The sequence below is a fragment of the Alosa sapidissima genome, chromosome 24 (assembly GCF_018492685.1).
Source record: "Alosa sapidissima isolate fAloSap1 chromosome 24, fAloSap1.pri, whole genome shotgun sequence".
In the NCBI taxonomy this organism is placed as follows: Eukaryota; Metazoa; Chordata; class Actinopteri; order Clupeiformes; family Clupeidae; genus Alosa; species Alosa sapidissima.
The window spans coordinates 9995769-10022405 of record NC_055980.1 but is presented as its reverse complement, the minus strand read 5'-3'; the positions used below and the strand labels follow the sequence as shown (position 1 = coordinate 10022405).

Sequence of the window (26637 nt, the reverse complement as noted above, 5' to 3'; positions counted from 1 at the left end):
CTCATACATTAATAACCTTTTGCCACAATCTCGGACCCACCCTTAAAAGCAATGACCTTCTCGCATAATTATCTTTTAACAATTACAATTACCCTCAACTTAAATTACTCAGCAAATGCATTTCCGGGGAAAAAACATTTGTCTACAAGAGGGGTAAAAAAAATTGTGTGTGCATCTAAATGCAAGGCTGATATTGAAGTGATTCTCCTGATGTGACCTGACGTCTGTGATTTGCCAACTGGTTTGTTGCATTTGAACATTGCTACAAACGACAGACCAAAGGGCCAGGGGACAGCAGACAGCACGCAGGGATCAAAGCTAATCCCTCAAAGTGGGCTAGCTCGCTAAATGAGCCTGGGAGGAGGAGATAAGTCAGTAATAAGACTGTTCATTACTGCCTGCATGGTCAATCATCAGTTGCATAACCAAAAATGCTCACACCTCCACTTTGATTATCCTTCCCTGAGATAGCAACCAAAAAAGGTCTATTTATAATTCAGTCGTGGCAATATGAGTGTGTTTGTGTGTGTGTGTGTTTGTGTGTGATATAGAGTGTAGAGGAGCACTCTGTATATGTGAGGTTAAATTGGGCCGGAGCACAGCTCCGCCTCCTCAGGTCCACAACACAACCTGCCGGAGCTCAGCTACGTCTCCTTCAGCACCAAATATTGTTATTTCACTAGAATTATTTTTCATCTCCTGGCAAATACATGACATATGCGACTGAATAATTAGCAAGACTAGCCTAGTATTGAACTGCTGTGCCCCAGTAAAATCTCAAGTCCAGGTTCAACTAAATGTCTCGCTGGGTAGGCGTACTCGTCACGATATCATACAGATACAAGCGGAATCTAATCTGTCCAATGATGCCAAGCTGCTGTGATAAATGGTTCTATCTGTACAACAAGCGGTTCCCGAGTAATCCGTTTTTTTTAATTGCAACAAATTTCTCTTCAACTTTGGGCCAAAATTATAATGTATTCTCATCTAAACTATTTAGCCTACAGTATGTCAGTATAAACATCTTTGTAAATTTCTTAGCCAGAGTAGGCTATCCCACCATCATGGTTCTTATATTGCCAGATGCTATAATAATATATTGCTTCCTAGTGACATTAAAGCAAAAATATGAAGAAAAAAATCGCATGTGACGCAAATTATTTTTCCTTGATATAAAGGCTGACATAAGACATATTGCATAAGACAAATATAATCACATCATACTTTCCCAGATATGGGTAGCCCAGACTGTCCTGAAAAAGGAAGATATAGATGGCCATTACAATGACCAATATAACTCAATGACCAATACGACTATCTTATCTTAGATTAACTAGCTGAACAACACAGGTGACCAACAGGCTACTGCATAATTTCATGGAGTGCTATAGTATAAGTATAACCTCCGAATTTCTTTTCAAGGTGCACCAGATTGATGTATTTAAAATACAAAATTTTCTTACGGGGGAGCATGCCCCCAGACCCCGCCTAGGGAGCTTATGCCCCAGTGCCGCTCTAGATCTAATGTTTTTGGGGGGCAGTAGAGATTGAAGATGTAAACCCAGAAGTTTGCAGAATCAGTAATTTTGATGTATGGAACTGTGCATTTAGTAAAAAAAAACCTAAAGAAAGGCAAAACCTGCCTGTTAACATTAAAGGTAAAAAATAACTAGAATTGCGGTTCCGAGGAACTGCAAGAGTGGGTTTGATCAATGGCATGGAAGTCGGCCTCATCCAAGGATTCCAATGGTACATCATTTATGAAAATCGGACATACGGGTCAAAAGTTACATGCACACACCTTCATATACACAAACAGCCTAGCCCAGCCCATTAGACAGTGCAAGATGGCTTAGAACTCTGCCAGGTGCAAGCTTAAACAATTAGAGCTGTGATGTCATAATCAAAATTAGAATCCTGAACATTCCGCCATTCATTTCAGTGGGGCCCAAAAACGCTGAAAAACGGGAATAATGCGAAAACGACAAGGGCCAGCGACACGAAAGTAACAAGCACCCTACACCAGTTCGGGCCTGAATTTTTGGAGTTGGAACCGCTTCGATAGCTCAAACGGTCTGGGAGCAGTAGTCGGTACAAAAAGTGGGTGAACAGGAATAACTAGAATTGCGGTTCCGGAGAACTGCAAGAGTGGGTTTGATCAGGGGCATGGAACTCGGCCTCATCTAAGGATTCCAACGGTACCTCATTTATGAAAATCGGGCACACGGATCAAAAGTTATCTGCATTAACGCAACATCCAATAAGCTAAAACGCATAAATATCGTGGTTGCTATGCTGGTTGCTAGGGCAATCATGCTGGTTGCTATGGTGGTCACTAGGTTAGAAGGCCAGCGCCTCCTGAGAGGCCTGAAGGGTCAGTTCTGAGGTTGTTGGCTACTGGAACCGAAAAATGGACTGCATTTTCTTAAAAGACAATGTGACTGAAGTGCGGGCAAAGTTTGCACAGAAATGTACGATAGCGCTAGCTACGCTAGCTTCGTCACGTCAGAGAAGCATGGGGCATTTATTCACCATATTGAGTGTCCCAGTGAGGCCACTTCCGTTTGCCTCCATACTATCTTTCAAAACATTTTGAACGCCAGTCTATGGCGAAAAAGAAATTATTTTCTGGTCCCGGTTGACTTGTGCTTTGAAATACCCATATGATGTTTGTCAATTTTAAAGACAATTTTTCAAGTAAAGACATTTGCAGTTTGTTTCGTAACTATTGAATTACAACATTGTGAAAGATCGTAATATCAACGACTACAAACCCATCAGTAGTGCTAGTGACGTTAATGCTAGCTCATTCACAGCCACACTAGATTGTACAAGCATACCAGCAACAGGTCTTAATTGGGCTTTCCTTGCCGATGAAAATACCATGAGTCAGAGAATTAAACACATCAGGTAAGTTGTATTCGTGTATGGTCGTAGCGCTGGCCTATTGCATGCCTAGGCAGTTTAAAAGACAATTCTCTGCCCGCCCCTTGGATTAAGCGAGGTGAATGGTTCGATGCCAGACTATACATCTCAATGATATAGGATGGCCCCGCCAGGCTATATTAGGGTAACTTATAGGTCTAAATAGCTGAATGTTTTGCAATTCTGGAAATCAATGTGGCTTTTCGCCGCCATAATGACGAAGTGGCAAGATTGAGGGAATGACATGGGAATGGGTTTGAATCTTGAGCATTATCACCAATTTAGTGTCTCATCGTATCTTCGTCTCATCGAATGTCTGAGGCATACAGACTGTACATTGATACTATCTGCCATGACTTACTGTGTGTGTGTGGGGGGGGGGGACATTGCATTGCTGCAGAGTCTTAGAATCATTCCACTCCCCAGGATCAAATGTGTCAGGCAAGAAAGAAAACACATGGTCAAAACGGCATCTGAGCTTTTCAGCATATACCAATATTGATTGGTAGCAGTGCAATTACAGCCAACTTTCTGAAAAGAAATATATCTGTCCAAATACATCATGTTACCTTTAAATTCTTAACAGAACATTTACTATTATATTGATTCAAAAGAGGACTTTCATTATCTTTTTTATTTGATTGGTGAAAGGACTCAAGCATTTTGTGGCTTATTGCCAAGATTTATTTAATCAACAGTAATATTTTTTTCAACTAAAGCAGAAATCTTGCTGTATTTATTGACCAACTCAATATCGGTGTGCTGCACAGAATCTCCTGGGTAAAGATTTTAATATAGCTATACCCTAGGAAAAAAAATATAAATCAGTATGAGAGATAACTTACTGTCTTAGATGAATGGTCACTGGTTAAAGTGCTTGTAGACCGCTATTATCATTGAGATGCATTGGGGTCATGCTTCCAGAGGGAGTATGTGAGGTTACATCCTTTGGTGACAGATTCACCCTCTACATCACCTCGAGCATGTTCATCATAAACGGCTGCTAAAATTGAGAACCTATCACGTGATAATCCATCATAGGAAGGTGGAGAACATCTAGAGAGAAGCACTGACTCATAATGAAAAACCTATGTGTCATAATACTGACAAAACAATGTCACAAAAATGTCAGGACAGTTTATGTTCAATTATTTGACCTGGTAACTTTTAATATTGTTGATCATTTGTAAAGGCAATTCTCAGTTTTTTTTTTGTGACTTACATAGCATGACATTGTCATAGCATAATTGATAATATGACATATAGACATACTGACTTTATAAGATAAAGCACAACTCCGTGTGTCTGTGTGTGTGTGGGGGGGGGGGCGTGTGTGTGTGTGCGCACGCTTGGTAAATGTCGACTCTGTTTTCATAATGGGTGTCGGGAGGGGGGTGGGGGTGGTGAGTCTGTAAAATGGTCTACGTCTTGTCTTGTAGCTTGTATGGCCTCTTTATGTATGTGTCGCCGATGCTCTCTGTGTGCCCAAAACAAATTTCTTTCTTGAGAGCAACATTAAAAGACTTACTTACTTACTTATTTAACCACAGGATATGACATCTGACATGTTTATGACATGGTAATAAGATTATGGAACAGAATTAGAAATTAGAAGATTAGATTACAAGAAATGATGTTCTCCCCAGTGGACACAGGTTTTACTACTGTATTTTTTTTTTCAAAGCAGCTGAGCAGTGGCCAGGGAATTACATCCATGACCTATGAGAAACGCCGTGGGCCATAGTGACCTTTCACCTTCTTCTCCTTCTGTTCCTCTTCCCAAAAAGAAGAGGAGAAAGAGGCTAAATGGTAGAGAGGGAGGGAGAAGAAAGAGAAAAGAGAGGGAGAGAGGGAAATATAGAGGGAGAGAGAAAGAGAAAAGAGAGGGAGAAGAGAGAGGGGGGGCCTGAGGCAGCAAAGCATGCTGGGGAAGGATTTCCTGTTTGCGAATGCAGACTAATGCGAGGCTAGCTGTAGCAGTGGAAGACACAGATGCGGGAAGCAGACCAAAAAATTAGCATGAAGATGAGACAGCAGAAAGTTGGTGAGGAGGAGGAAGGGGAAAGGACAAACCATGTGGAGCAACAAAACATTTCAGAGAAATTCTTTTAAAAAATCCTATCACATTTTTGTGCATGGTACATCTATCTTTAAAAGCATCATTTCCCCATTTTGCATAACAGAGGGAATGTTCATACTCTTTTTATGTAATGCATCAAAAAGCCTATGATGTCAAAGGTCACCAGAGCTGCACAATACAATAAAAACTACTTTCAAGTCTCTAAGACTGTGAAATGTGTATGGATTTAGGAGAGGTTGTTTTTTGCATCAGTTGGCAATATGACTGAAGTCATGGGGAGAAGCACACCTCATCTTTTTCTGATTCTCCTCAAATCCAGGATCAAACCATGGCAGTATCATAATCAGTGAGAATCTGTGTCATATTAAAGGCTGTGCTTCAGCAAATCTGACCATGATACAATCTGGGCTATGTTGTAATTGGAGCACAGCCATCAACAGGGGTCCTTTACCTGAGGTGAACCGGCAGGAAACCCAATATCCATTCTGTAGCTTAGGGAGTGTAGTGTCTGGCAACCCACGTTGTGTGGCGCGATGACGTCAAGAGTAAGGGACTTCAATGTGCGCGGGAGCAAGGAAAACTAGATGTACCGCATAGCGGTACAAAATATGACCGCCGCTCAGTCTTGTACATCCGTTCCGCGAAAATAAATCACACTAATCAATTTGTCTCCATCTTTTACTCCACCCCCACTCTTGAAACTTTTGTGTATGCTTGTTTGGCATGCCTGTGTGTGTGTGCGCAGCTGCACAGAAAGTAGCCTACTGGCGCTGCAAAGGTGAATAGATTGTAGAATAGCCAAAAAAGTTGTAGCATTGTTATAAAACCTTTAAAATCTCTAAACAATCACAAGTTCAGTTCATCACAGTTCATTCCATTGCAACTGGATTGATGAAAGGTCACTTACACCTGTAGGCTACATTGTATTTGGGAAAAAGCAGAAGGTAGCAGCATAATGTATTTATTTATTAATAAACAAAACAATCCGTCAGTTCCATGCAGTTTTCAACAGCTATCAAGAAGAGAGGTCATGTCATGGATTTTTGTGAATGTTTCTTCTTCTACATATGCATAAGTTTAGTCATCTAGTTCATATGATATTCAGCTTTATTGTCAATGCACAAATTAAATACCAGTAGTCTAAAACAAAATGCAGTTTTACCCAGTGGTGCAAATAACTGACCAAAAGGGCCTTCCTGAAATGCGTTGCTAGACTGTTCATACACATTTTAACGGGCCAAGTTGAAGAGCTACCGTCCGTTATTGTTCGTGCAAATAATAGGCTGATTCATGTTCCCTTGCATTTTGCAACTATGAGGTCCATGGTTAGTCTGGCTTTCGCCAGACCAAGCTCAATCTTTTAAGAAATCGAAAAAGAAATCGCCGGCAGATCAGGCTAAGTTCACCCAGCCTAGTCCATAGGCACCCGATAGAAATATTGTTTAATTTTGCGATTGAGATATCCACGCACACATGTTTTTTAATCGCATAGACTACAACTACCAAGCTGGAATCAAAGCATATCGACTCCCCTCTCACACCCTAAACACGCACTTCGAACAAACAAAAAGCATCTCTGTCTCACGGTATAGCCATAGGCAAAACTGTATCGGACCGCTGCGGACGTGCAACCAGGGGCGCCTTAATACCACCCGAGGCCCCTGGGCTATAGGCTATGTTTTTAAGCCCCCCCCCCCCCCCCCCCCCAGCCTATGTAAAACCTTTACATAAACAGGAACAGAAAGCCCTCGAATCACGTCCGCCTACCCATGACATCACTTATCAAAAAGTGCCTACTGCACGAAAACAAGCGTTGAACTTTTACAACACAAAAACTCCACCAATCCCTTATATGGAACATGCATAATAAAGCATGTTAATGACTGTCCAAGTGGAGCATGATTACTAGTGTTAAGATAAAGTTTTAAACACTACAAATGGCGACGAGGATCTAAAACGGAACGTGGATAAAGAAAAAGCAGTACTGCACGAAGTTGAATCTGACGAGGAGGAAGAAGAAAGGAGTCAGCATGGCAGGCATGGCACTACCAGCGGTGACTACTTGATGTGTCAAGCGACTCAGCTAGTGTCGGCATCCGTTGGGAAAAATGGCTAAATAGTTTTAAACTCTATGTAGTCGCCGCGGATATCCGCAATGATGTATGGAAAAGAGCTTTACTGCTACACTTAGCAGGAGCTGAAGTCCAGGACATCTTTTTCACTCTGGATGAAACTGAAACCGATGGTGACTATGATGGTGCAATAAACAAGCTAAATGCCTATTTTACACCACAGAAAAATATTCCCTATGAAAGACATGTGTTTAGACAAACAGAACAGTCCCAAGAAGAGTCCATAGACAATTTTGTGCGGAGATTAAAGAAGCTAGCAGCCACATGTGAGTTTGGGGACAACAGAGATGATTTTATATGTGATCAAGTCATTGACAAATGTTTCTCAAACACACTGCGCAGACGGCAGCTGCAAGAAAAAGATTTAAAACTTTCAGGGCTCCAAGAAATTGCAAGAGTGATGGAGGCAGTAGATTATCAGACTGAAAGGATGGGAAAATTAACTGTTAATGCTGTGGAAAAGAAACGTGACACAAGTAGAGATAAATCTGTAAGATCCAGTTTTTCCAAAGGCCAAAATCAGTCACCACTTGAGGAGCACAGCATCAAGTGTTACAGATGTAGGCGTGCAAGACACATGAGTCGTGAGTGCACAGTGACGAAGGACAAAACGTGTAGGAATTGTGGAAAAGAAGGACATTTCGCAAAGGTATGCAAGAAAAAGAGAACACACAAAGTAAACAGACTGACGACCACAGTAACACAACAAGGACTAAGTGACAGTGAAGATGACCATGTGTTTACAGTTAGTGAGTGTGCTGGTGAGGGAACACTGTCCATATTAATAAATGGCCAACCGCTGGACATGTTGATAGATTCGGGGGCTTCATGTAATATTGTGACAGAATCCAAGTTTAATCAGTTGAAGTCAAAGAGTGACATCAAGCTACAGCGCCCAGAGAACAGTCTATCCATTCGTCTCTACAACACCACTCCATGTAAAAGGTGTTTTCACTGCTGAATTCAAAGCAAATGAAACATCAGAAACAGTTACAGTAGTAGTGCAAGTGATTGAAGAAGCACAAATCTGTGTGTTAGGCAGACATTGCTGTTAAGTTGGGACTGCTACACATTGGACTTATTGAACAGGTGAACACAGTCCAGCCACAAGACAACAGTTTTCACAGCTGAGCTAGAGAACAAATACAGAGACTGTTTTCAAGGCTTAGGAAAACTGAAGGATTTTCAGCTGAAGTTGCATGTGGATGACGGTGTACGGCCAGTTGCACAGCCTGTTCGCAGAATACCTTTCAGACTGAGAAAACAAGTGGAGTTGAAATTGAAACAACTTGAGGAAGCTGAAGTCATTGAGAGAGTTAATGGACCAACACCATGGGTATCACCTCTAGTTGTGGTGCATGGTAAAAAAGAGCCTAGACTGTGTGTGGACATGCGCAGAGCGAATGAGGCCATAGTGAGAGAACGGCACCCCATTCCTGTCATAGACGAAATACTGGAGGACCTGACAAGAGCAGGGTTGGGTCAGATTACTTTGAAATGTAATCCATTACTGACTACAAATTAAATGGCAATTTTTGTAATCAGTAACGTAATCAGTTGGATTACCAAAAACATGTAACGTAATCTGATTACTTTAGGATTACTTCAATAAAAATGCCCAAAAGACACCACCACAGAATTGATGAAAGATTTCTCATTCTATTTTTCTCCACTCTTCTCCAAACATGCACAACTCAGCTTTACCTTTATAAGGGCACAGCTGGACAAAGAATTTAGCTTTTGCTGGATTTTCATGACCCAGGGACATGGCCTGAGATTGGAATAAAAAAGGGAAGCATTAAACCCAAATGACACCATGTCCATTTCAATTGTGGGGGTGAGAAAATTATTATTTTGGGATGTTTTTCAACCAGGGGGACCTGGTGACTTTCTCAAAGTAAACGTCAAATTAGCCAGTACAGAAGGGTACTATGGAGGACCACGTTGATTGGGTGGCTCAACATGCAGTGCCGCATGCCTTCACACCATGTTTACTGGGTGGCTCAACATGCAGTGCCGCATGCCTTCACACCACGTTTACTGGGTGGCTCAACATGCAGTGCCGCATGCCTTCACACCACGTTTAGACCACGAGAAGCAGAGGAGCTAGTGAGGTCATGTCATGCATGCCAAATCAACAGTCCAACGTCACCATGGCAGACACTCGCTATGGCTCGTGTGGACCATTTCCATCAGGACACCATCTGCTGGTGCTGACTGACTATTACTCCAGGTGGGTGTGTGTTGATGTCCTTCAAAACCCCACCTTTGCGAATGTAATAAAAACGTAACATCGCCGTAACATCGCCGTGTAACGCCATACTGGCCTCAGGCAAATGGTGAAGTTGAAAGGCAGAACAGAACACTTTGTTAGGCTATACGTGCAGCTCATGCTGAAGGGAAGGACCAGCGTACGGAGCTGGACGTTTTCCTTGTGGCTTATCGCAGCGCCCCTCACTGTGTCACAGGTCGCAGTCCGGCCGAGCTGCTATTCAACCGCCAGATCAGAACCAAACTTCCTGAACTGTCAGAGTCCCAGCTGCAACCTGCAAGACAGGATGTTGCTGTTCGTACAGCTGATGCTGTAAGGAAGGAGAAGGGACGTGTGCATAAAAACAAGGTCAGAAGAGCAAAAGAAAGCACGGGGAAACAGAGTACTATTACGGCAGCAGAAGCAAAACAAACTTTCAACACCATATGAACGTGACCCCTACACAGTGATAGAGCGAAAAGGTCAGTCAGTCATTATTGAAAAGGATGGCAAGAAGATGATGCGTCATATATCATTTGCTATGGGTTGAGCCTGAACAAGGCACGGCTGAGCCAAATAGTGTACCTGGACTTGCTGAGATGGTGCTTGATGACGTTCCCCAACAGGACGGGAGACGTCAAAGAACCAGGAGGCCGCCAACATCTTACACACTGGAAGACAGTGCCATAGGTGGGCAGAATAATCCCCGGCATATGTCTTAATGGCAGGGTAGTCTACCCCTCGCCATTTATAGTCCGGCAGCCATGGGGTCAGACCTGGTTTTGTCGGTTAAAGTTTTTTTTTTTTGCAGAATCTTGTAGACTAGGGGTAGCTCTTTAAGATATATACGAGGGTGCCCAGTGATATCCCTTGAGCAATTTCATATATTAACCCTTTCTTGTTCAATGTGCTGAATATAAGTTCAAGGTGAGTAGGCCTACTCATATCAAATGCAAATCAACTCAAATAAAATTTACTAAAATACAGTGTTCTGTGTGATAGTTATTCAGACAATACTGCATGAGTTCAAATTTGGACAATTTAACCCTTTTCTATACCAATGAATGCATTTCTGTATTTCAGATAACGCCAGTAGTAGTCCAGTAGTCATGGGGTCAGACCTGGCTTTGTCAGTTATTTATTCATTTATTTTTGCTTAGACTTATTTTAGGAAGGTGCCCAGTGATATCCCATGGGCAATTTCATATATTAACCCCTAAAGCCCTATGTGCTGAAATCATGGAAAAAAATAGGAAATACCTCTCATTTCAAGGTGAGTACACATATCAAAAGCAAATCAACTCAAATAGAATGTACTAAAAACTGTTTGCTGTGTGATAGTTTTCAGGCAATACTTCATGCATTCAAATTGGGAAAATGTAACCCTTTTCTATGTCAAATAATGAATTCATAATTTCAGATATCTCCTGTAATAATTCGGAATATGTACACATTTCCTTTAGTATTAGTTTTGAGCAGTTTTGGCTCATTTGTTCATCCTACAGTACATTTGTACATCCTACAGTACCTTAAAACATGCACAGAACATTGTGCAGGGCACACCATTAACCTGGAAACTGCATCTCAGAGCTACAAGGGGTTTCACTCTTGCAGCCACATCTGATCATCTGATCAGCAAGTTTGACATTTTCTGATAGACTGGTTGGGCTCAGTAACGAATCAATGAATCCTTCTTCAAATAGCAGTTGAATTTCCAACTGAAGTAGCATTCCTCGGTTTCAGGCTTAATGACTGTGAACTCTGTACCAAACTAAAAACTCTCACTTTAATATCCAAGTATATATATACTATGTCAACTATAGGGATGGGAATTTAAATATTTCAGTTGAGTGGAATCAAAAATCAAGCCTGGATTTTTAAAAAAATAATTTTGTTTTTAATTAGTCAGACTGACCTGTGTGTATTATTAGGCCTTAGTATTTTAATGCATGTCTATGGATCAATACTTAAAAATGAATATTCTCTTTTTGAATGACGAGGTTAGGCTCTGAGCATAGACTATACTGCGATAAAGAATAAAAAATAAATGTATATTTTATGGAAACTAGAACAGTAGTACAGAGCTACAGTACATCAGCTAAAAGAGGGCAGTGCAGGCTAACAGTAGTCAGTTACATAGCTGTGTAGGAAGTAAACCTCCCTCCCAACACCTGACGTGCTAGTGAGAGATGCTAGCACTTGGATGAGTTTCCTCTCCCACTCTGAGAATGAAATCTGCACTTCAGAAGCACTTACACACACCAAACTTTCCAGTCTTATACCTACCATATTCAGATGGCTTTTACAGAGGGGTTTGTTGATATATTATTCAGCCTGATTTATGAAATGTTATTCCTAAGAACATGGCGAAAATAGTTTTTTTTAAGGCTATTGGCAGTATTTTCTGACTTACTGAATAACTAAGAGATATCCATAATTCCCTGTGTCAAATACTTTTCATCTAATATGTCAACACAATGAAAAAGTAATTTTGAACCTTTTGGCTTTATCCAATGTTCAGATTTAGCTTTTTTATTCAAATCAGCACATATTTAATTAGATCATGCCTAATTTGCATATTTAAACATTAAATTACAGAAAAATACTTTTTTTTTTATGTAAGTAATCAACTGGGGAAGTTTCATAGTGATATCTGCTAGTTAATTTTTTTACCCTATTCACCTGTAGTGCCTCGCCTTATATTCAACACATTGAACAAGAAAGGCTGAATATCGAGAATTGCTCAAGGGATATCACCGGGCACCCTCTCTAATCTTATTGAGTTACCCCTTGGCAACAAGAAACAGAAAAAAAAAAAAAAACTTTAACCCACAAAACCAGGTTCACCTAAATTATGGCATTTGGCTGCCGGACTATTAGCTTGTTAGGTATTTAAAAAATAAAAAAAGAAGAAAAAAATACACTATGAAGTAAAGTCAGACTTGTAAGCTAAATATTATTATTTAATATATATTCTTTGAAGGGAGAAATCTAAGTGTTCTAAGTTGAAGAGTTCTTGATGTATGCGTTATATTGTGAGTAAACTGAAGAAGTTTTGGTGAAACTGAATGTATTAGTTTAATAAGGCTGTTGTTTAAAATTATAGGTTTTAATATATTCCTAGCCTTAGCAAAAGTACTTTGGTTACAGTAGAATGAAGTGTAATTTCTGTTTTGTACAAGTGTATTGAACACAAAGATGTGTCATGATAAAGTTATGGAATCTGTTACAAATATGATCTATTAAGAGAACAGTGTTACAAGGTGTTGTACTTTATTCCAGGTTGATACATTGTCAACAAGTTAACTACTGTTAATAATTATGTAATGAGTTATTGTAATGTAAGTCATTATCTAGAAGGGGAGGGATGTAGTGTCCCTCGTCATCGCAACCCACGTTGTGTGGCGCGATGACGTCAAGAGTAAGGGGCTTCAATGTGCGCGGAAGCAAGGGAAATAAAGCATGTTAATGACTGTCTGAGTGGAGCATGATTACTAGTGTTATGATAATGTTTTAAACACTACAGGGAGGCTGAAGTAAAATCAATAGCCAATCAATCTCAGTCAATCCCAAGAATGCAATAGGGGTTGGTGATACTGCAATGATGTGCGACACCTGTTATAGCATGCAAACCCCAGGCTGGTTTGTGTCATAAATCCAAATGTTTACCTGAAAGGCTCAAACACTTAGCGGGTAAGAACCTGACTTTAAGCTCAGTCATATCAAAATGGCTCTGGGAGCTACAGCACAAATGCTGACTTAATGTGCCCAAGACACTGAGTCTTATTTGGGGGGTATGCCTGCTAAAATGAATAAAAACCAGGGTGGAAAGATGCTTCATCTGAACACAAAAGTAATTTAGATGTAGCCTACGGCTGATTGTTTTAGGTGCCATTCACTTAACGCCCTCTTACCTTACCACATCTAAATGTCTGAAACAGAACAGCTCTGAAGGTTTGGAATGTGTTTAAAATTTTAAAATAAGGGAGTGGTGACAACTATCTTATATATTGGTTAATTATGACCAGGTGCCGCAGATGTAAAAGGATGTTAATCCTACATGACTGGCATCAAGATTGCTTCAAACTGAAGTAATATTTCATAGAGAAGAAGTATTTTAATCGCATTACCTTCAGCAGTTTTTGGATTATCAAACAAGTAGGTCACCACACTGTCTGCCTATTAGTCCCTCTACCCCATCTGCATTAAATGTTTGTCTTAGTTGCAATCTGACTGAAAATGCAATCAAAAGGAAACTTCCCCTAAGTTTGTTTTGTTTTATTAAAAATATGGGTCAAACAACATTGATGTTGTTTGATGGGTGCCCCCTGCTATGGAGACGATAGACTTCTGCTGACAAAAACTGAACAGAAAAAAAGAAAGACAGACTTCGCCCCCCATGATTATACCGCCTTTTCCATGACACTCGATTTGCCCTCCTTCCCGCGGCGCTAGGAGCTCAACGGAAATGAAATTCAGATGTTTACCACGATGTTAGAAAAATTGGAGGGTGAGAGCGAGTGAGTGTCTCTGAGATTATGAAAACAGATGCTGAACTTTGACTTGGTCACGGACAAATCTCATCATCTTAGGTTATTATCTGTTATTTCATAACCCCTCCCCACCCCAAAGGACCGATTTCCGAGAATAGTAGCTCTTGTGACGTGTGAAGTATTTGTCTCCTTTTGGACAGGGCCAGTGAAAACCTCTGCAAAGTGGGTGCAGATGGGCATAAAACCGATTCCCATAATGAATGTCATTAATTACATCAATCTCTCATTTAATCCCTCAAGTGTTTTAATCTTCCTTTAACTTGGTATTAACTTGGTATTGAAGTCACTCACTGCAGGTGAGTGCATCAGCGTTATTAGGGAGACAGGGGGGACTTGCGGGATGGGCGGTCTGCCACGACCGCAAAGGGGGCTCACCTTTGGCCAAATCTATCTTGTTGAATTGTTGTATTTAACTTGCTTATTACAATGCTTATTTGTACTGATTGCTGGGGAAATAAAACAATAAATGCTACTAAAGATGCCGCTGGTCCGTAGAGTGCAAGCTCGTCTATCATGATATAGCCTACGCTGCAAATGAATAGGCCTTCTCCCTCTCACGCTACACTGTTGTTTTAAAAACGAAACTGATGCCACAACCGGTCTGGGTTTGCTGAAGTAGCCTAGGCTACAGGCTGCATTTATTACAGAAAATCAAGCGACATAGGCCTAGTCTACACTGGTCGGATAGCCCTATGATAACACTATGATGTCCACACTAACTTTAAATACAAAAAAATATAAAAAACATAGCGAAGTGTTTGGGCAACCTATATCCATGTCCATTTCCCTTGTGAGTTAAATGTTTTAATGCATATGTCTGGATAATAGGTGAGGTAACAGATCATGCTTGCGTGTTCTAGGCATAGTGTAGGCCCTATTCTCTGACGGAAAGTGTGCAGAAATTGCACATTTACTTATGGGGGGGTGCAGTATCTGTCCCTGTCCCCGCCCCCATATTGAAGACAGTAACGCCCCTGGATAAGTGTATCCCTATAATTGCTATATAATTGCTATATTATAATTGAGTGTATCCCTATAATAATAATTGACAGTAATAATTGCTCGTCTGCATTCAAAGTTGACATACAAAAGCTACTAGCCAAATAGACAGAGGCCTATCCATGAACTCTCAGAAATGTCCCTAATATTATCTTTGCATTATGTTTTAATTAATACCTAAATAAAAATATTATATATAAAATATAAAAAGTCTCATATTTGAAAGGATGCCATGTTTTGAATTAACCACTAGTGAAAGAATTATTGTGCATGCAACACCAGCCTAATCAATCTTGTTAATCAGGTAAGTGCAGGATTGCCATGAAAGCCCACACGCAATGTAGCCTAAAGAAAAGCAGTTTCCCACTGGGACTTTCCAAGAACTTGATTCTATTTATAGGCTTTAATTAATCTAATAAATGCTTACTGCTATAGGTAGCCTGCTTTCATCAGACTCACTCACTTTGTGAAGAGTCTGGCTACTCTCCATTGTGAAATGTTTTCAACACATTCTTCCAACTGCATTCTTTTATGTTTGCAGGCGTTGCTGCTACCATTTACCACTACCACTTTCGATTTCTAAACCAATGTCACCCTCTCTTGTAGCTGATTAGTCCACCCTTTTGGGGGGTTATTGGAAATGTTAGTGCATTGCGAGAGGCCAGACAAATGTCTCAGTGAGATCAAAATGAGCTGAGAGACTAGGTGGGCAGGGTCAGGCTATGTTTTCGGTGCCTACAAATACCCTTTTCAAATATGTTCCCATTTCATCCCCTTAGTTTGTGTGCAATATTGTGAGATACATTAAAACAAGTAGTTTTGTTTATGTTAAAAGATGCACATCCACTGTTACGAAAAATTAAACTCCAGACTTGTTCTCAGAAAATACATTTTATTCCCCAAGAAAATACCCGTTTTTTTTTTATTACATACTGTATTGTGCTTCTACACACCAGCTAGACTCTAATCACAATTAGGAAGTTGCTGTGACTGACAAATAAATAAGTGACTACAGAGAAGACTATCCATAGCATGACAATGAGCAAGGCTGCAACTACGTAACACACAGACACACACTGTTTTAACAAATAAATAAATACAAAGTGAATTTAAATAACAACAATCTACTCTCTGGATCGTGATAACAGTGAATTGTCAGCTATAGCTATACACACACTAGTTACCAAAATAATGAAGGATCCTGGTGCTTCATTCTCTTTCCCTGTAGATTGTTTGTTTTGAGTTTGCCTGTAAGTTGTATGGTGACTTTTTGAAGCCAAAATAGTCAACACACCGTTTACAAAATACTGAAACATTAATCCACGCAATTCATACCAGTCTGGAAACACCCCAATTAGTAATAGACATTTAAATATCTCATACAAGCTAGTAGATTTCTAGATCTAGATTAATCCACATTTAGTTTTCCAACTGTGAGGCAAAAACTAAAGCTAACCAATATTGAAGTAATGTGTGGTTTATCTAAGATGGATTAAGACACCGGTCTACCTTCCTTTGAAAGGTTAGTCATTCATCAGTCTCTCAGCTACAGGTGTATGTTTAGCATCTCATCTGATTTGTAATTCCCTAAAGTACAGCTTGACCTTCTGCACACCTACAGTGAACTAAACTGAACTCCATTTAGTTCCTTTAATGGACATTCTTACAATCAGTCCTCTCATTTATAATTTTGATAAAAAGGTACAAATATGAGAACAAAGTCTAAACTAAATCTTAAAGTGACAATACACATTTAATCAACACATCATAGATCATCAAGTTGGCAACATTTCTTTTTAACTATTTTAAAACAGATATATACACAATAAACAAAAAAGCCAAGGATGCAATTTCAATTGAATAAAGAAGAGAGTGTCTGCATACACATATATCTACAGGCCTCATATTCATGTTCTTTAGTTGATTGTGCTTTAACATTTGTGTGTCTTGGTTTTGAATTACTGATTGATATTAATTATGCTGTAATAAAGATTTATATATTTTTATTTTTTTTTTGGGGGGGGGGGCACAAAGCAATTCCACTATTTCACTTAGGGCACTGAAATGGCCAACAGTAGCCATGTGATTGATGAGGCTAAGATTTGTTGAATCAAGCATAACACTGCACAATTCAACCAGAGTTTTCAAAGGGAAGTTTGGGGCAATGGGCTTCTTTCAAATGGAAGATTGGTCTCATCACTAAACGTCAAGCGAGTCATTCCATTTTCACTCATCGTTCAGATAATGAAGTGACATCTCACAGCTCACTGCTCTCTGTACAGGTAAAAATGTTCTTTCATCTGCAATTCCGGTACAACTATAGACCTTTTAAAAGGAAAAACTAGGCTCAGGACAATAAAACCCCAAAGAAAGCTTTCTTAATACCATGTCCCTCTGAACAAAATATTGTGCCACCACTTCAAATTATCCCATTCAAAGCAGACGCTTTTCAGCTGAAGCTGATCATTAGAACACAACCACATTACGGGAAGAATTGCAGTAAGTGAAATATTCTACCGAGCTCACAAAGAAGTAATTGGCAGAAAATGCAACATGCCAAATGCCCTAGTTCTTATTCTATTATAGCTATTATTGCTGCACTACTTCAGCACATTTTCTTGAAACAATCTCTGCTGTACCACTAGATGAAAGGTTTGATAGTGTCTCTGTGATGACAGCTATGGCAGAGCTTCGAAGTAACTATTTCTTTTTTTCCTTTTTGTTTTAAATAAAGACAACCAGGAACATCAGGCCTTTTCTCAGAAAATCAGGCAGGAGTCAGAACCGTAGCAGACATTCCATGTGGCTTTGCTGAATCTGTGTGATGACCTTTCCTTTTCATGGAATTGCACCTACAAATCGAGGAATATTTAATTTCACTGACATTCTACAAGTGTGAATATGGACATACAAAATTGAAGTGAGGTCATGCTTTGTTCTAATTGGTGATGGAGATCCTGTACTACGCCCCTCCCCCCCTCCCCACACACACACACACACAGTGTTATCTACAGAATACAGAAAGTGACTATTTGACATCCCTAGCAATGGCATATTGTTACTGACATTTAAACTGAAATGTTCAACGTGAAAGGCAAACAGCAAACGAAAAGTAATACATGCTATATTCTGTATTGCACTGTAAAGGGGCTACACAAAAGGGGCTTCAAGAGAGATATACCCACAACAGAGAATTCACACAGTAATACGTACCAGATAGAGACACCACTGAAACACTTAAGGCCACAGAAGAGCAAGACGCACAGACACTGTTCTGGATAACATGTTCACACACCTTTGAAAACTAAAACTTATCCATAAGGTGTATTTGGGGTGGACTGACATTAGCAATGAATTCAGCATTAACACTCACACATGTACACACACACACACACACACACACACATATACACGCAAAAGCTTCTCTACCACAGGTGCCACTGACATAGAGACAGACATTCGTATAGGACATTCACACATATGCTCTCATGTACACATGCTATACAGTATATGAGGCAACATTGTAGCGAAAGACATTGCTGAGGGGTAGGGAGGGGTCTTGTTCCACCTTTTGACACATCACATCCTGGGGGAGGGTATTTGTTCCCACAAAGCAATGCACCACCTGACGCCCCCCCCTCCCCAGTGTGAGCTATTATTAATTAGCAAGCCGCTCGCAAAATGCTATGTGAATAATGCTAATGTGAATAGCTTCTGAAGGAACAAATACCTGCACGGGGAGAGCCCTTGAAGTTCTAATCACGAGACAGGGTTCTTAGTTGGGTTGCGGGTGGCTACAAAGTTACATGAAAGCAGCGGTCATTAATCTATTGTCTCCCCTCCCTGCCGCAGTTCAGAGAGGGCACACTTTGTTCTCGTTGACGTTGACGGGGAGCTTGTTGGTTCCGCCGTTGTTCTCTCCGTGCGTCTCCTCCTCGACCCTGGCCATGGCCTCCTCTTCGTCCTCCTCCTCCTCCTCCTGTGTGCGCTCCATGTTGCAGACGGAGGAGAGTGGCACGCGGGCGGCGATGGTTGACATCTCGCCCATGTGGCTGTCGGCCGTGGTACCGCGGTCTGACGTCTGGTTGATGTGGGTCGAGTCCAGGCTGGCCGTGCCACCCTTGAACATGTGAATGAGGCACTTCCTAAACTGTAAGACAATGGGATAGAATTGATGTAAGTGTGGCAAAGAAAGACTAAGACAAGATAGACTGTTTGCCGGAAAAAAGTATAGGTTGCTTGGTATAGGTGGAGTGGGGGGTTTAGCTAGACGCATAGAGCAAGGGGGAGAAAAACAACATGAAAACATCCACAACATGCCAACACGTCTTGCCCTTGGAAAAGACTTCTTAGAGAAACTCTACAAGCAAACCGATTAAACCAAACTCTCCTATTCTCTTTACAACCCCACACTGAATCTATTATGCAAACACAGATCCTCTTAGTCCAGAGGCCCTGCCAATGAATATTGCTCCAATGTGTCATCCAAACCCGTCCAAGTAAAGAGGGGTATATGTGCTACTCAGATCAATAATTCCCTTATTCAAACACTCATAAGGTGAATTCATGATCTTCAACAAGACTGAATTCAGGTGCAGGGCAGCATACGCAAAAACGCTACATTACAAATCAGAAGGAAAGGTCATTGCACCATATGTATTTTACACAAAAAAAAAAACAAGGGCAGTTCTGACCCTAATTAAACAGGAAAAGGTCAGGATGAATTTGGCACAATTCGTGGCATTTGTATATTTATTTCCTCAAGGTCCGAGCCGAGCCTGGATAGGAATGAGGCACCCTGGGTAATTACCACGGAAGGTCTTCCACCGCTGCATTCGTGAGGCAAAAAAAAGCAAAGGTTGATGAATAATACCTCACAAGTCTGAATGGAAAAGGCTTTTCTTAACGCACACACACTTCCACTCCAGCACAGAACAGAAGTTGTCACACAATAGCTTCTCCTTTTAAGAATGCTCTATCCATATTGGCTGTTGGCACAGCTCTCAATTTTTTTTCTCAAACACTGGAAATTGAGTGCCTCTCCAATCATTATCACTTGTAACACCACCTTTTTTTCTGGCAGAAAGTACACTGTCTCTCTCTCATCTGGTCTGAACACAGTGCCGTCTAAACATTACCAAACCCAACTTAAGGCTATCCTCCTCTCAGCAAATGTTCACCATGCTATAATTACTTCCACGCCCTCTCCACAGTGGTCACCCCTATGTCCAGCCTCCTCCATGTTCCCCCTCCCTGGTACCATCATTATAGTATCAACCTCCTGCCATTCAAACCCCTCGGGCTGTCGTTCTGATCGGCGTGTTGTCACGCTGTCATCCTCCCCTTCGATTATTTCACCGCTTTAAGTTCTGAGAATCCGCTGACCCTGTGACCCTGGTGGCGGCGGCTCTAGAGAGGGGAGGGAGGGAAGGGGGGGTTGGGGGGGGGGGGGGGGGGTCGAACAGCTGGGCCAGAAATGGGTCAGTCTGGAGAGACGCGAGCAGCTCCAGGGGGCCGACAGCGAGGCACAATCCCACCTGAGACCACGGCCCTTCGGGTGCTCAGAAGCGCTAGCACCACTCCCCCCCCATCCCTCCTCCTCCTCCGTGGAGCTAGCGAGCTCCTTGTGACGATTGAGGACTTCTAACATCTGTGGAAGTGGCTGGCAACGCAGTCAAGTTCAGTGACGTGAGAATCTTCTGCATATGGCTACAGAAAAGTCTGGAAAACATGTTTTCGTGTTATCCTCCTAATCCTGTTATAATCCAACTCAAAATCCCTCAGGGACAGATAACGTATTCTTGCACATCAATGTAACAGAAATTGGGGTTTCCTGTATATGTAAATTCTTGTGAATAAATATGGGTGTCTTACGTTATGTTCAGTATAGTGTTGATGAGTATTGATTAGGATAGCTTATCACTTTGTGGCAGTGGACGATTCCTTCCAGCCCACCAGAAACTGGTTTGCCAGCCCTTTCTTTGCTATGCAGCTAACACAGTACAACATGACAAGGATCACAACCTCTGACCCCGCAGCAAGACTCCTCTCTTCCACTCCCTCCTACACAATCACCTCTTCTCTCACCACACCATAGCGTGTGTGTGTGTGTGGGTGAGAGAGAGCTGAAATACAGCGGATCTCGGAGTGTGAGGTTGGTGGTTCAGTGATGGGGGCAGGGACAGTGCTGATGTATATTTTATCGGCGCCTGTTGGACCACTCAAACTCTCCGGACTTTATTTTCAATTATTAACCTGCAATCCATTATTGAGCTCGGCAAAAAAGCAAAGCACATCAGCCTCATGGGCTGTCAACTGGAGACTTGGCAGGTGCCTGTCATTTGGTCCTAACCAGTGGTAGATGGGAGTGAAAGACTCTGTATGATGATAGGGTAGGGGTGGAAGTGTGGGGATGGGGGTTGGGATCGGGATCGGGTGATGTGAGTTTGTTTGATCAATTGAAATCTAAGGAAAGTTTCATTAAAAGCAGCAGCACAGAGAATGTAATGGGATGAAATGATATTCAGAGAGAGAGAGTGAGTTAATGAAAGAGTTTATGATATGATAAAGTAATGAAAACAGGACACTATAAATTCATATGAAGCAAACACAACAGTTACACTTGAATGAAGGTTACACTTAGTGAATGAAATAAATAGGTAGACTACAATTACACCAATTACTTTCAGCAAAAGAAATATGGAAAGAGCACTCAGTGAGAAAGCATGAATGGCAACAAGATCATAGCATACTGTATAAAATCACAATTTGAGTGTCAACAAAAGCCTTTAGACAGGAGCAACACTTCCCACAGCTGTGCAAAGAATAGCTGCTGCATATTAACATTTATCAAATCCGTTGCATTTCAGACACTCGTATCACATCTTGCATATAAATAAGCAGGCTTATGCAACAGACCTCAAATACAGGTTTATCAAAAATGTCAATATGCACCATTCTCAATCATGAATCAATGTCAGGGGCAAGAGATTATGAATATTCGTTTCAAAGCATCAAGCAAATACTGCCAGAAATGTTATTCAGATTCAGATTGTTGTTTAGTGATACTAACCCTACCACAAATACATCTGAAATAATAATTATGACAAGAACTTGAGTGAATAGCTTGAAGCTCTAATGTAAATGAAAGAATGAACAAATGAATGAAAGAGATAATGAACGAATGAAGGAAATCTCCACAGGTCTCTCACCTGCTTGTTCATAAATACATAGATGATGGGGTTGTAGACGTTGGTGGTCTTGGCAAAGAAAGCGGGTGCTGCGGACAGCCTGGGGTCGATGTAGATGGTGGGGCAGGCGGTGACCGTGATGGAGAAGGCCGCGTAGGGTGTCCAGCCGATCAAGTACGCGGCAATCATGACGATGACCATGCGTGCCACCTCCCGGGTGGGCTTCCTGGTGTGGCCCAGTCTCCCATGGGTGTTGGACACCTGTGGCACACAGACAGCGGTGGCGCGCACAGACAATCGCGCCCGCCTACGGTGACTCACAGTCAGACGCCATGATATTTGATTTTCTAAAAATACACAGATATCTGTATTTTTTCGTGCTTCAACGACTTTTGAACTATTTCCAGCTGAACAAATTTCATTTTCCATTTCATAATTTATGTATGAAGAGCAGAAATGATGCACATCATCCACAAGACACTGAAAAAAAAGAAGAGAAGCTGCTCGATTTTTTCTGCCCATTTGAGCCTTTTCAAGAAACCTGCACTTAAGGAACATAAAAAAAGGAACTGCAAAGCGCTTGAAATGGGACATATAGTGGCAAACGCCAAAGCCTCGATTTAAAGCACCTCATCTGTCACCAGATTATCAGAATGGTGGTTTAATTTGAGTGGAACCTACCTTTCGGAGCTTCTGCATGAGTTTGCCATAAGAGCCGATGATTACTCCCAGGGGCAGGATGAAACAGGTGGTGAAGAAGGTGATGATGTACGTGTGGTCTGAGTATTCCGTGGAGTACCTGCAGAAGAACAGGGGAGACATAAGAATTACTGATTTTCTCTCTCTCTCTTTCTCTTTTCTCTCTGTTTGCTTCAATGTCTTGCAACAGCATGCCATGAACACACTCTCTCACAAACACACACACACAGAGGTCCCCAGGCACCAAGTTGCTGAGATAATTCATATCAATGCTTGGGGGAAATCAATGATGTTGAATGATGGTCCACCAGCCTCCACCAGTGTCAGAGGCTTCATACAAAAGATTCAAAGGCTGAAATTACCTCGAGAACTATTATGTGGGTTTTTCAGGGGTAAGGGGGTGGAGTCAAGGAGGAGAGAAAATCGACACATCTGCTGTTAAGACATCTGGCTGTGTCTCTTATTTCCTTCATATGGGCCACTGTCACTGATTTATAATCATCCAGAGTGAAAGCCATCACAGGTTGCAAGAAAGCTTCATGGGTTTGATCAACTAAGAGAGTGTGGCAGCCTGATGTAACTACATCGATAATTTTACATTATTCTTCTGGGCTGAGCTCACCAGTTGGGTTCACAGGTGGTTCCAATCTTGCTGACCGTGTAGCTGTTCCAGCCTAGCACCGGCGGGATGGTCCAGATGAACGAGAAGGTCCAGACGAACAGGAGCCCCAGACCAGCATGCTTGATCCCGAGGCGCACGTTCTTCATGGGTCGGCAGATGACAAAATAGCGCTCGAAGGCCAGAATAGCCAAAGACCACAGAGCCACTATACCTGCATGAAGAGAAACCACATCCCGCAAGATCAGTCAATGAAGTGGGTGTGTGTGTGTGTCTGTTTGTGGGGGTGTTTGTGACAAGATTGCCCACGCATTTGAAGTGTGTGTGTGTGTGTGTGTGTGCAGTTAGACCACAATTTCTGGACCATGTACTGTGGTGTATTCATAGAAATGTTTCCACATCTATGGGTTTACTACTGACTAACTGCAGAGGTGGATGAAGTACACAATTCCTTTACTTAAGTGAAAGTTGCTAAGTCAGATTTTCACTTAAGTTGAAGTACTTTAAAAAATATTTACGTATTCAGAAGTACAAGTATTTTCCTTTTTAATGTATTGCAATGTAATATTTATTTGTTCATTAATAAGGTATACATCCTTTGGTCGGTCATAGGACTTGAACAGACCTTTAGTTCCTTACATGCAACAAAAACATTTGAGCTATTTTCATAACTTTGCAACTGTTCAAATTGATGCAATAATATAATTTAAATCATTCATCATACATTCATCATACATTCTCTGTTCAAATCTTAAACATTTTCACTGCCGAATACAAAACCAGATAACTCAATTATGAGTAGATTATTTATTGTTTAGGCTAAAGATCTAGCTATGTGGTGAATGCCATGTGATTTGTCTAACTTCATTCCAATTTAACAATGATCATGGAGGATAGCCTGGTTAACACCACACCAGATCACTTCTCAAATCTCAGTTGCTAACAGGTTTGTCTGGGTTCTCCAAGGCTACAAGGAGTATGTTCTGATGAAAAATTTGTTCACCATTATTACCAGCCAAATCAAATGTGATTAAAAGTAATGAGTACTTCATGCGCACATTTCAAATGTAGTGGAGTCAAAAGTACAGTGCTTGTCTTTCAAATGCAGTGGAGTAAAAGTCACAAGTTCCCAAAGTAAATAATACTCAGGTAAAGTACAGATATTCAAAAATCATACTTAAGTACAGTAATCAAGTAAATGTACTTAGTTACTGTCCACCCCTGGCTAACTGCTGGAGCAAATCCCCATCACTCTTATTTGCACTTTGGCCTGTGGTGATATGGGGAGTGTGTGGTGAGATCGATGATGAGTCAACGTTAGGTTCGATGTAATGACTCAAATTTGTTTAAGAGATGGCATTTAACGCTCCAGTGAGGAACGAGTGTTGATTGAGCCTGCCCCATGGATCTGCAGAAATGTTCCCTGCGCGAACTGTCACAACACCTGTCCTCCAAAAGACTGGCTACTCCAGTACACCGCTTTATCAAGTTGTAATTACAAGGAAATAAACGGAGGGAAATTCACTTACCCAGGTATGTGACGACGAATCCTTCTGTGACACAAGCCCAGTTGCCCAGAATGAAGTAGCCATTTGCGTTGTTAAGAAAACTTATGCTCCCTCCGACGAGTGACATAAAGAAATCCGCTACTGATAAGTTTACGATGATATAATTTAAGGGTTTCCTAAGCTGTTTGTATTTAAAAGTAACAAGCATAACGGTGAAGTTTTCAAAGAGAGATAGCGAGGTCACAACGAACATTAAACACGCCAAAAAAGTATAGGTCCATGGCGAAACATATGAGAGGGGTCCTTTGAATGGGTTCTCGGGTTCGAGTTTCTCCGTAGCTTCAGTGAATGAAACCCCGTTCACTGACAAGACGAAAGACGCCATGCTTCAAGGCGAGGTCAGGTTCTGCTAAAGGCAGAGTCTACAAAATCTATACTGACAGTCAACGGAGATCACTGAATTAACCACATATTTCTGGTGAAACCACCCCTTGCTCTATGAAAAAAAAAGCATTTGCGTGTAATGCTATGAGAATACTTGAATAGACTATCATACCATGTTCTAAGAATTCCTTGCAAAAGTAACAATGTCTAAATTCTGATGAACACAAATTTGTCTAGCAGCGTCACCAATTGTCTATGCAGACCAAACATGTATCCAAAGGTGCTTCTGAAAAAGTCGTTCGGTCAATCAAAAAATATTTACACACATGAATATAGAAGTATTCATCCATGGATATGGGCAGTGGTCCAAGGGACGTTTCATAGGTGTCGTTACGGTGCCAGTTGCGGTTAAAGCACCGATTGTCTCGCGCCCATCTCCTCGCGCATCGTCCAGCGTTCATGTTGTTCGTGCACTCCTTTTTATACCTAACATAATGCGCCCGGAGGAATGTGGCAGCCTCGTCTTTCTGTAAGTTTGCTAGGCACGCGCGTTCAAGCATCATGATGCTGTCCAATGGTGCCGCAGGTTGCACTCACGGTCACAGCGGAAGTTGGATAGGTCATCCTTACTTGGGAAAAAAAGTTGTGCACACACATAGAATGTTGTTAAATGTTCATTTAGGTCTATATTTGATTGTTTGTAACTTATCTAATTGAATTTTATGGGAAATTACACTCTTTTTGCATCATATATGGTGTACAACAATACAGAAACACCATTTTCCACATGGCAATATTATACATGGGCATAAATGGACTCAAGGTTTCAACAAATGGTCATCATTTGACAAATTCCAGATTGACCAGAGAATGGTAGAGCAATGTGTAGCCTATGCTCAGCTTGCCTTAAGGCTCCTTACTTTTGTAAGGGTCTTGTTTAAAAGTCAGCAAGTGGCCATGCCACATCCATAACGTTTTATAGGAAAAGTGTATGCTACACATACAGTGTTGATGTGTTGATACAATGTCCAAAGTGTCTGTGTAAAGATGATGTATCAATGTAAAGTGTGATGAACAAATTGTTCCCCTTTGCTTACTTTTAAAACTTTTAATGGTGCGTTATGGATGTGACGTTGTGAATGTTACATAGGCTAAATGTGAATTTACAGGAGTGGAGACATTATTTGACCTCAACGCCGATAAACGTCTGTTCTGGTTGCATGCCAGTTTCAACACATTTCACCTTAGTGTTTCCAATTGACATTTCAGAGATTATTAGGCTGATTAAAACCACAGG

General features: G+C 41.2%; 1 protein-coding gene and 1 long non-coding RNA gene across 2 annotated transcripts; one reads left to right on the top strand and one right to left on the bottom strand.

The window, feature by feature from the left end:
- Positions 1 to 1267: 1267 nt before the first annotated feature.
- LOC121700167 lies at positions 1268 to 14578 on the top strand. The gene is made up of 3 exons (XR_006027124.1): positions 1268 to 1350; positions 13656 to 13663; positions 14566 to 14578. It is a non-coding gene; the product is annotated as an uncharacterized LOC121700167 (long non-coding RNA).
- A 3365-nt stretch (positions 14579 to 17943) lies between these two features.
- On the bottom strand, positions 17944 to 25764 carry LOC121700159 (vertebrate ancient opsin-like). Its single transcript, XM_042082946.1, has 5 exons — positions 24978 to 25764; positions 23452 to 23662; positions 22812 to 22929; positions 22152 to 22391; positions 17944 to 19090 (listed from the first exon to the last, which is right to left on the bottom strand). The coding sequence occupies exons 1-5, from the start codon at positions 25339 to 25341 to the stop codon at positions 18794 to 18796; spliced, it is 1230 nt and encodes a 409-aa protein (XP_041938880.1). The 5' UTR covers positions 25342 to 25764; the 3' UTR covers positions 17944 to 18793.
- Between the last annotated feature and the right edge of the window lie 873 nt (positions 25765 to 26637).

Bases quoted from the DNA above. Each gene is read 5' to 3' on its own strand.
- LOC121700159 (XM_042082946.1), bottom strand. From the start codon at position 25,341: ATGGCGTCTTTCGTCTTGTCAGTGAACGGGGTTTCATTCACTGAAGCT. The intron at 22,392-22,811 runs GTAGGTTCCACT...TGTGTGCCACAG, and splicing joins TCATGCAGAAGCTCCGAAAG to GTGTCCAACACCCATGGGAG. The intron at 19,091-22,151 runs GTGAGAGACCTG...ATTGTCTTACAG, and splicing joins ATGTATTTATGAACAAGCAG to TTTAGGAAGTGCCTCATTCA.